General features: G+C 40.2%; 1 protein-coding gene across 1 annotated transcript; it reads right to left on the bottom strand.

Annotated features, from left to right (window-relative positions):
* Nucleotides 1-4,550: 4,550 nt before the first annotated feature.
* Nucleotides 4,551-7,113, bottom strand: LOC131240676 (probable indole-3-pyruvate monooxygenase YUCCA5). Its single transcript, XM_058239065.1, has 3 exons — nt 6,145-7,113; nt 5,661-6,032; nt 4,551-5,096 (listed from the first exon to the last, which is right to left on the bottom strand). Exons 1-3 carry the CDS (start codon nt 6,799-6,801, stop codon nt 4,875-4,877), a joined length of 1,251 nt encoding a protein of 416 aa, XP_058095048.1. The 5' UTR covers nt 6,802-7,113; the 3' UTR covers nt 4,551-4,874.
* Between the last annotated feature and the right edge of the window lie 4,745 nt (nt 7,114-11,858).

Below are 11,858 nucleotides of genomic sequence, written 5' to 3'. Positions count from 1 at the left end.
TAAATCTCTGCAGTTGAATGTATTTGCTTGTACTGTTCATTTGAACGGCACCAGCTGGACGTGTAGGATTATCAAATTTGGATAATTTTTTAGGATTCATGTATCAAGGGTAAGGATCACTAGATGCACGGTTTGATCCACTGTTTACACTGCCACGTGTACGGTGGAAGTTGGCTGTATCGTATTAGCTAGAAGCGTCTCGATCATATTATTAGAGGGGAGAGGGAGTATGGTACCGTTATCCTCCACAGGACCTGTTTCATGCAGCGGGTAAATCAATCGAGCTGTGGGGCCACCTTTTTTTTGTTAGTGTCACATCCACTCTGTCCATCGAGTGAACCTTCTCAACTTCACGGTACATCTCAGAAATGAGCTCCATCCAACACTTATGTATGTCACACCATGGGTAACAATGTAAAATAACTCATACAACCTCTACGTTTACTCTGTGGGGCCTACATAAGTTTGTATCAGGCTAGTCCTGGTGAGGTACACCTGATGGACGGTTGGATGGAATATACACTCCATGATGTGTGCTGCACACAAACGTACTGGTGTTCTCTCCCACTGTTCCATGAGGTGCAACCCATCTGAGCAGTGGGTCATACTGAAATTTTCCCTAGGGATCTAAAATCAAGGGATGAACCTGATGGACGGAGTGGATTTCACACGTACAACACGGTGGCCCCACAAAGGTGGGGTATTTTTCCCATTTGTTACAATAGCTATGGCAGAGGACTCCGGCCCGCGCGCGTGTTTTGCTTGCATGGAAGTTGCATGTATGCATCCATGCACGCACTGCGTATGTATCATGCCGGCACGGTTGCACGTTCTTCAGCTAATATTTCCTTTACCTGACTCCATACCCATGGAAACCCAAAACATGTACTTATGTGAAATGTATATATATGCACATCGCATGTACGTATATGTGCTTGTACGGATGTGTAACTACATGGATACGTACGTAAGCTGCCATCATGCATGTAAACATGCCTGCATTTATGTACGAACGGTTGATACAATAAAGGCAAGGGATGGGCACTTGTGGTGGAAGGACAGAGATGGTGGTCATCCCCCATGTGGGTATTCCTTGTTGGTGTGACGGCCTAGTGCCTATCCCTAGTCAAGATGTTAGACTTTTGAACGGATACTGCCAGCCACTGATCTTTCTTCCATATGTTATAAGAAAAAAAACAAGAAGAAAAAGGGCCATTTGTAGCACACGTGGAAACCATTCAAATGGGTGAGAGATCTAGTCCATTCATCAGGTGGGGTCCATCGTAATAATACATTGTTCAGAAATTCAGGCTGGTATATTCAACAGGTGGGCCACACTAGTCCCAGGAAAATGGATGGTGAGAGAAAAGATGACCAGCAGTCACTTTTCAACGTACGTGTGAGGCCTAATGATGAGTGAATTTTGAACTAGATCATTCTCATCGTGGGGCTCAGGTGATGAGTGGCCCAGATCTTTCACACGTACTTGTGTGGGGCAAATTACCTCACTGATATCTTCTGGCGTGTATTTTCTCGTGCAAAAAGAAAATTAAATTCATGATTGGAAGTGAAAAGAGCGGGAAGTACAAAAGTTTCCACTTTCCCGCAACAAAGTTGTGGAGTTTGTTTGATACTCTGATGAGTATGAATCTTGACACGCATGCATTCAGAAATTGTACATATGACACACATTAATTCAAATTAAACCGATTAAATTGTGGAACCCATCGCTCAGTCACAGTCCCAGAATTAGATTAGTTGGACAACCTAACCGCTAATTCGTGGACGCTTGTCTCTTGAATCATAACCATCGGATATTTCATTTTTGACCGTCCATTAAATGTCTACCAATCCCACATTCAGATAATCAAATAACCTTAGTTTTTGGCCCATGGAATATCTAAGCTATTAACCATACATTGGACGGTTTACTTTGAATCACTTGTATGCCATCATACGCAATTTCTAAGTAGTGCTGCGTATCATCCATCACACTTTGCCGTAGTATTAAAGTTTTTATCAAACTTTTGACCGTACGAGAGAGGCAGGTTTCGTTCAAAGATTTCAGAGATTCTCACCATTGTGCATCTTTATATACTTGAGTTCCTTCAAATGGAGCCAACGGTTCGGCAATCCAGACCATTGATCTGATTTTTCTCTGTTGTTGGACCATGCCCAAATTTTTTCTCTCCCCAATGGGACAATCTTAACCCTTTGATTGTTGGCTCGTAAATAAGCACAGCTAGAGAGAGAAAAAAAGGTCGCAAAAGAATCCATGTTCAACACAAAATGGGCGAATGATTACGTGGGTAGGAACTTTCAATCTGTGCGACTTTTGGGGCATGACTCGAAGGCCTGGATCGTGAACCGTTGACCCCACTCGTGGGAATTTATATGGCGCTGCCTAGCTAGAGACGGATGGTCATGTGTTTGGGGATATGTGGGGCCCACACTTATGTATATGTTTTATCCACGCCGGCCATCTATTTTGACGGATCATTTTAGGGCATGATCTTAAAAAGGAGACATAACGAAGATTCAAGTGGACCACACCACAGGAAGCAGTGGGGATTGGAATCCTACCGTTTAAAACATCCTAAGCCCCGTCTTGATGTTTATTTCCCATCCAACCTGTTCATAAGGTCACGTAGACACATAATAAGGGAAAATATAAATATCATCTTGATCCAAAACTTCTGTGGACCCCAAGAAAATTTTAATGGCAGGCTTTCAATCCACACTGCTTCCTGTGGTGTGGTCCATTTAAGCCTTTAAACTTCCTTAGTTTTGGATCATGCCCTAAAATGATCATTCAAAATGAATGGACGGCGTGGATAAAACATAAACATTACAGTGGGCCCCACAAAGCCCCTGACAGGACTGTCCGTCTCAAGCTAGGTCTAGGAATGGCTAGTACCCAATCCACGCCCGAATTCATGCGGTTGATTTCCTTTTATCCTCTTTTTTTTTTTCCATGTCAAGACTTTGAACGTTACAGGAGTTGATAGGCAAAAGAAATTTATTTAAAAATAAAAAATCTTTCAGAATGCCAAAGCTCTATCCTCAAACGATCACACATGTCGATATGACACGTGTTAGATTTGAGCCTCCCATCAGGTGGGCTTCACTGTTTAGATCTTGTAGCCTAAATATCAAGTGTACCATTCTGGCCTGAGGACTGATGTATACTGATTTTTAAGTATAACATCTAAAAACTGTGGCTCACCTAATTGAAAGCTTAGATCTTGCATGCCATATTAAGCAAGTCAGAAAGGGCAGGACTCTGCACCTGTGAGGCTGAACGAACCAGCTGACTGAGATTGTATGCAAACCTCAGGTGGGCCCTGGGGAGGGTGCTTGTTACCATTCAACGATGGAGAGGAGTTTGAGGAATTTGGGACTAGCTATAATAAATATGTGGGGCCACCCTCATGGATGGCCCCTGTCTTTGGTACTAAAGATTTTCTTTTTCTTTTTCTTTTTTATAGGCCTCATTGGATAATTCAAGGCAACTCAAAAAGAGAAAGATGGGACACATTTCACTGCGATTGAAGTGGGCCTCATTCTCTGAAATATACAACTCCTCCCAAGCAATGAAACCATAAAGCCTTGAACTTTCGTTCTTTTTACAGAAACAATAATTCAATGATGGCGGCAGTGGGTTTCTTTCCAAGCAATTTCCATTGATGATTTATGGTTGTTGAAGTGGGGCTGTAAACAATCGACACAAGCCAGATTTTTTTTTTTTTTAATGAAAACTTTATTTTATTTTATTTTTATCTTCTTGTGCTGTAAAATGAGTACAGGTCCCCATCCTGACTTCTTTTTCAGGCATTAAGGAGAATACAAGATGGAATTTAAGGGGCATTGAAACAGTACGCCACCTTTGATGTGTGGGGCTACTATTACTCACTGGTTGTGACACGTGAGTGTAACATGGGTGGACTGATTCAAACCTAAAGAGAGAGGGAGATGTTTTAATGGCTGTCGAACAGTGAAATCCAACAGCTTGCGGAAAACCCTGCGGGATCTTCAACGAATGAAAAACTATGAAATTTAATGATTATTTTGTCATTGGGCTTGAAGTGCAGTTCCCTATAGAAATGTTAATACGTCAACAGTTAAAGAATGAATGATACCGGGGAAATGAAAGTGAACTAAATACAATCAAACAACATTTTTTTATACATGCACATGAGAAGAAGATAACCACAAAATTAAATCAAAAGGATGAAATAGAATTTCAAAATTTTAATCGTAAATCAATACGCTAATTGCCATATCATCTTTTCAAGTGTTGTCTCTCTTAACCTTAGATGTCTATCCATGATTTTTGAGCAAAATCTTGAAATGGAAAGCCAGTTCAACAGTCACTTTAAAGTGGCAAGCTGGACTTCCATGAAAATCAAATCAGTTCCAGCGGATGAGAGAGAGATATACGGTACATTTGCAATAAGGGAAGCGTGTTGAATAACAAGAGAATGGACATTTGCAACAAGGGAAGCGTGTAGAATAACAAGAGAATGGGCATTTGCAATAACGGAAGCGTGTAGAATAACAAGAGAATAGTACTCTTTCCTTTGTTAATCATTGCCAAATTATACAAGATACAAAAATTCCAAAACTCTAAAAAAAAAAAAAAAAAAAAAAAAAAAACCTATTTCTCTATACACAAAAAAGCCCATTCCATACAAAAACTGGGCTCTTTGGAGAGGTCTGGTATATGTGCCTTTTTTTTTTCTTTCTTTTTACAAACACTATTTATCATTTTACACGCGACAAGTTCATCTCAGTTACCACCATGGATGATGGCCCAAAAGAGTAAGAAAAGAGGAAAAACATGAAAAACAATCAATCAGCTGAAGGAGACTTCATCAGAACATTGAAATGCATCTTCTATGGCAGGCAAACTGCTTTGTCTGCTTTGTTTCCTCTTTCCAAACTTTCCCAATATCTTGTGCTATTCTCATAGCATCTATGGATGCACCAGACAATCCTCTCCTTGTGAACCCAACTGCATAGAGCCCTGAATTCCCTTTCCACCCATCTGGAAATGGCTGCCTTGGAAACCCTTTCTTTGAGAAGAAGTCATTCTCCTGCAATTTAGAAAAAAACCCAATAAAGTTCAGCCAAACCATTTCAATCTAAAAAAACAACCATGAAAATCAAAGCCCCCAAAGAAGAAAAAAAGGAAAAAAAGGACCATGACCCACCAAAAAAAAGAAGAAGAACCAGCTCTTAGATTGGCCTTTTCATGCCTTTACAGGTAAACCCTTTTGGAAAGAAAGATGCTTACAACTAGCATTTCCTTGGGTCATGTCTCACCTTCTCTAACTACCCTTTTAGCTTTCTTTTCTTGGAAACCATGTGTTCTATGTACTTCAAAAGTATAGAAAACACCCCCCCACTAAAATGACAAGTCCAATCCATCTTCTTCCAAATTTGTTATGAAATCAAACCCCAAAAACAAAAAAAACCTCAAGAAAGAGAGAATGTAACTAACCCAATTATTACCAAACAAAAGCCAACTTCCAATAACGGTCACTTAACCAAGAAGGCCTTTTTTTTTTTTTTGAATTCTTCATCTTTCTAAAATGCCAAAATTACCCTTCCCCATGAACTAAGGATAAAAAATACCAGTGATTTAGAAAATAATTTACCTTTAGCCATGAAGGAACATTGCTGCGGTATCCGGTCGCCAAAATGACGGAATCGACCTCCAATATCTGTCCATTTACAAGCTCAACACCCCCATTTGAGAACCTCTTGATTCCTGGGACTACTTTGATTTCACCAGATCTAATTTTCTCCAATGCACCAATATCCAGAACAGGGGTCTTCCCTTCCGTGTTCTTGAGCTGCAGGGGCCCCACCGATGGCCGTTTTAGCCCGTATTTTGCTGTGTTTCCAAGCACCAACCACGCCAAAAACAATAGAAGCTTGTCCACCCACCGAAGGGGTAGCCATTTCATCAATAAAACAGCCATCGCGAATGTTGATTTCCCAAGAATTTCCCTCGGCAAGACATGAACCTGAAAGATTGAATCAGAATTAGACAATTGGAAACAAAACCCACCAAGAATTCATCTACCCGAACTCAGAAAAATGCAAGCTTTTCAAGAAATTTGCAGCTATGACACTCACCGAGCTGCGGACAACCATTGACGGTAAGGCATTGTAGTTGCAAAGGTCTAAAGACACTTCCATGCCGGAATTCCCACAGCCAACGACCAATACCTGCTTCCCTTCGAAGTCCTTGCCGGACTTGTACTGGCAAACGTGCATCACTTCTCCCTGGAACTCTCCCAGCCCTTCAATCTCCGGCATGACGCGCTCTGCATTCTCTCCTGTCGCCACCACTAGCCAGCGGCAAATGTACTCCACCTCACCACTTCCGGCCATCCCGCCGGTCCTGACACGCCACCACCCGCACGTCTCATCGTAATTGGCGGATTGGACGCATTCGTTGAATCGAGGTTTGATATCGAAGTGCTCTGCATATGATTCCAAATACTCAATGAATTGCTTCTTGGTTGGGTACTCCGGGAAGTTTTCCGGGAACGGAAGCTTCGGAAGCTGACAGAATTGCTTGGGGAGGTGGAGCTTGAGGCGATCATAGGTGCGTTTTTTCCACAAGGAAGCAATGCAATCAGCCTTCTCGAGTATGATGAATGGGACGCCCTGTTCTTTCAGGCAAGCACCGGTGGCCAGACCCGATGGGCCGGCCCCTACGATGACTGGTCCGTTCACCCACACACATCGCCGTGAGAGGAAATCGTCATGATCAGAACCGTTAAACATGTTTGGAGGACTAAGTATGCGCGGTTGAGAAAGTGTATACAAGAAACTGATTGGTTTTTGGGTTGTTGATCTAGTGGCCAAGGAAGTTAATGGTTGTGATTGGTTTTGTAGAGAGACTTAGAGCTTTGGAAGATGAGAAGGTTTTGGAAGGTTGAGGAAGAGATAGGAGAAGAAGGTGAGTTGTTGTAGTAAGGTTGGGAGGGGTGTAGTGGGTTTAAATAGAAGTGTTGGCCATGATAGCTCCATGTGAGAGTTCAAATCATGAGGTCTAGTTTTATTATATTTATATTTTATATTAATATTTATTATTTTATCCATGTAAGTTACTTTTATTGATATTATATTGATAAATACCAAAATCACAAAGATTTGTAGGGTTTTCTAAATTTAGTGAAATTATAGTTGAACAGTACTGTTAAAATCTTCCAAAAAATTCCTAGGATTGCTTGGACCCTAGCCACCATGGTAAACCTATGGTCTACAAGCCATGACTCAGCTTGGAACTTGATCAGCTGTTTGGTAGTATGTTGTGTTCCACATCCACATAAGTTATCTCACATATGCTGTCTTGAATAGGCAATTCATGTCATGCTGTTTTAGAATAACAGTACTGTTCTCTGTCTGTCAAACACCTGGAACCAAGTGGAATTTGCCAGGATCTTAAGATGACTTGTGGGGCATACATGAATTAGAGGTTTTATGCATGATTTACATTGTTACCAATGTTATGGTACGCCTGAATTTCAGATTCGGCTGATTTTTGAGGTAGACCGCTTGAACATGGGGATCTGATGCACGTTTAGATGTTGCACATATATTATAGTGGGTCCCACACCAAGTCGACTCTATGACATTGTCTATGCCAATGGATCATTCTCCACATATACATGGTTAGATGTCACACATATCGTACTAAGCTTTGCTAGCCGGCACATATGTACAAGTCAGCTGCACTACAAGTACCAGGGTGGCAGGCATGTGTAGGGGTGTACATCGAGTCCAACCGAGTCGAGATGGCCTCAGCTCAGCTCGGCTCGGTCACCAGGCACACCCAGTGCAAACTCAGCTTGGCTCGGTGACCGAACCAGCATCTCCAGCTCAACTTGGCTCGGTCAGCAATCAGACCAGTTCGAGTCGAGTTTGAGTTAGGTTCGAGCTTTTGAGTCGAGTTCGAGTTTATTTTTCGAGTCGAGTTCGAGTTTGACTGCTTATCAGTGGTCGGACTGGCAAGTTGCGGCAAGGGGAGGGGTGACCGGGCAAGGAAGGTATTGTCGAGCAGTCGAGCAGGGGCGACTGGGGCAGGGCAAAACCGCCAGACAGTCGAGCAGGGGCGAGCAGGCGACAGGGAGAGGGAGAGCTTGGGGCCTCGGGTGAGCGGCGCAGGTGGCTGACAGGCTGAGAGAGGGGGAGGGAGAGCTCGTGAGTAGCGCAGGTGGCTGACAAGCTGAGAGAGAGAGAGAGAGAGAGAGAGAGAGAGAGAGAGAGAGAGAGTCGAAACGAGTCAAATTGAGTTGAGCCGAGTTCTCGAACTCAGCTTCGACCCGAGTCGAGTCGAGCGAGCTAACTGAGCTAGCTCCGTTCGTGTACACCCCTAGGCATGTGAAATATCAAATTCATCCATCAGAAGTTACCACAAGTACAGATTCCCTTGATTGAGAATCAGGTTGGCCCACTAGTCATGTGGGAAACAATGTTGTGAGCAAATGTATGATTGTGAAAACATCAGCCAAACAAACAAATGTATCAGGGCTCACATGTTGGATAGGCCATCTTTATCTTTGCGTGGTAACATCTACGCCTTGAGGTTCACCTAATGGATGGATTGACTATTCCACTTGTTTGCCATGTGTCATATGTGGTAGTGTGTGCATTAGCTGACTTGTACGCATGTGGGCTTATTAAAGCTTGTAGACGCCTATGGTCGAATCATAAATCGATTCTAATGAGCATTTGTATAAGAAATATTCTAGGCTATTTAGTGATTTACTTTGAACAAGATTTTCAATGCTTACATTGATACTCCTTAAAAGTACTGAGTTTATAATAGCTTCATAAATTTAAATTTCTAAGATTAGCATTGTTATGGAAAAATATAGCCCTACAACCTCCAGGGACCGGCTTGGGCCGACAAGCGTGTATCCCCACAGCTCGTCCGAAAGAACTGAGCTTCACACCAGCTAGGATGGCTTCAGAGTGATTAGCTCGGCAAACTGACAAGTATATCCCTCTGCTCGTAACAAGGTGACAATTCGGACGAATGATACAATAGCTACTAACAGATGCAGGACTTCCGAGCTCTTCTCAAGATTCAACCAATCGAGATGGATGGCTGAGGGTTCAGTTCGGCTCAACACTAGAGGCTCTCGAAGATCGAACTGAGGAGGGCAGCGATGGTGTGCCAGATGATGTCCGAAAATACAAGGAAACTCCTCGACTCATATCGAGCTGCATGACAACCCCCCTCCTTGGCGTAAAGGATGCTGTGCCGTCCCCTTTCCTCGGTTCGGTAAATGATCGTCTCCAAATGGGCACAAATTCAGGATAACCGCTGGCACCCATCACTCACACATAACTGTCCACCACGAAGTTATAGGGTAACCGTCAACATCCATTACTTACGCACATTTTGCCTAAACGACTAAGATCATGCCTAAGATGGCGGGCCACCTCGTCCCACAAACACTATAAGTAAGGGGAGTCATCAACATGAAAACATATGCAGAATCTCTCGCCCTAAACCCTTTAACATGACCAGACCTCGATTCCTAGCCTGACTTTGGTATCGGAGGGTTCCCTGCTCTAGCCAGGGTCTCATTTGTCTTCCTCTTGTGTAGGTGCTGGAGGTCGGAAGAGGGCGGTCCAAATTCTTGCATCAACAGGCATCATTAATGTTTTGGAATTATATGCTTGAGCCTAAGAACATGCACAAAATCCTTATCCTTTGGGCTTTAGTTTGTTCTTTGCATAATCGAGCTTTCATTGTTCATAACCTGGGCTTCAAAGCTTCTGATATAATAGCACCCAAAAATCTTCCATGTAAGATCTTCTTAATAAATAGGATTGGATCCGTCCCTGACTTTAAAGTGTAAGACATGTTCGTGGACTCTACTTTTATCTAATCATATGACATGATAATATTGGGCTGGTTAACTTTAAACCATGTAGAGAAACAAATGAGTGTGATGTTTGATGTTTTGTAGTATGCAAATTTGGGAGAGGAGAGTGATAGGTCAGGACCATTGTTGTCAAAATCATAATTGTATCACAAATTGTAATACGAGTTAAATCATATTGAATCACAAAGTATCATAAATTATCAGATTATTTGTGTTTTTCTTTTAAAAAATAGAAATTATTAAAAATATAAATATGTTAGAAAAAATAAAAATACTCATCAAATATCCTTTTAACATCATATGCACCAAGTAATACCATGTCAGGATATTGTCAAAGGAATTTTTTTTATTTTTTATTTCAATCTTTTAAGATATCTTCCTTAAAAACCATACAAGGATTTATGTAAATTGATGAAAAAATATATTTCGATATCTAACCATCATTCCACAATACATATAAGTCAACATGATCATGACCATCTATAAAAGGATTTTAGATAAGTCAATTTCAATCTCAAATCATAAAAAAATTTCTATGATTTAATGTTGAAAAGGATATATATCATTTAATCTCTTACAAAGAACAAAATAAAATAATTTATCTTTTTTAATTAATGATTATTATTATTATTATTTTTTTTTGAAAGGTTTTTTTTTTTTTTTTTCTAAATTATTTTTAAAGGCACCATCGATTTAAAATGATAAAATAAAAGCCAAATAAAACTTAAAATGAAAGAGAACAAGTATAATTTGGATTGTAAATCAAATAGTAATTCGTATAATTTTGATAACACTGGTTAAGACTTACTAGCCATCTTAGTCCTAAATTAATAGCAATATTCTTTTCAGGGCTTTGTTCAAGCTGATACATCAATAGTGACAAGATTTGGCAATCTAATTGTACAACATTGATATGGGTATGTACAAATATATTATTATTGACATCAGAGGGAATGACAACACCTGTACAATTAGCATGGTTCTAGAGTAAAGATGTTCCCACAGGTGCCCTTTCTTTTAATTGTACTATAATTCCTATTTGCTAAAATCCTTTGTTATTATTATTGTTGTTGTTGTTGTTGTTGTTATTGGTATATATTACTATTGTTGCTTTTGTTATTATTATTGTTGTTGTTGTCGTCGTCATCGTCATTTATTTTTACAGTACTACAAAATTAACTACTTTATGATGAAAAATAGAAAGCTAAGATTTATCTATCAACAAATATAAGCATAGCGACTTTTCTCAAACAGTGGAGAAGAAAAGAATATAATGTCTTTTTATTGATGATACTACCAAGTTTATTATGTTTGGAGAGAAAAATTATTACAATTCAATAAACGATCATTATCCAAACATCAAAGACAAATTTTCATTTATGAGACAATATGCTATCACAGTCGGAGTTTTGTGAGATTTTTACTTACGATCCAGACAAGTTATGTGATGACTTCTAAAAATTTTGATAAATCTTCTTGCAAATTTAATTTATTTTCTTTTCCTTTTACAAATATTACCCATGCTTTAGTTTTCTTTCTTGAATTTTTATGTTCAAGGTTGACCATATTCAATTCAAATTTACACAGTGATATGATAACTTCACTTTGCCAAGCAAGCATTAAACTCTTGGGTGTGGATCATCTTTGTTGAAGGCACAATGGATTCATGTGTTAGATCTACACAATCCATCCATTTTTTCATATCAGTTTGAGGCATGAGGCAAAAAATAGTCAGATCTAAGGCTTAAGTGGGCTGCACTACAGTAAACAATGGGAATTAGATGTATATTGTTGAAAACTTTTTAAGACTACTGGAGGGTACAATCAAGCTGATATTTGTGTTTTCCCACATCCAGGTCTGTGTGACCTTATGAAAAGTTTAAATCACAAATAAACCTCACGATTGGCTCTAGGAAGGTTTCATTTTAGTTGTACAATTCT

This window comes from Magnolia sinica, chromosome 3, assembly GCF_029962835.1.
Source record: "Magnolia sinica isolate HGM2019 chromosome 3, MsV1, whole genome shotgun sequence".
Lineage (NCBI taxonomy): Eukaryota > Viridiplantae > Streptophyta > Magnoliopsida > Magnoliales > Magnoliaceae > Magnolia > Magnolia sinica.
Note: the sequence above shows the minus strand (reverse complement) of the source record. Positions and strands in the feature narration are given on the sequence as shown.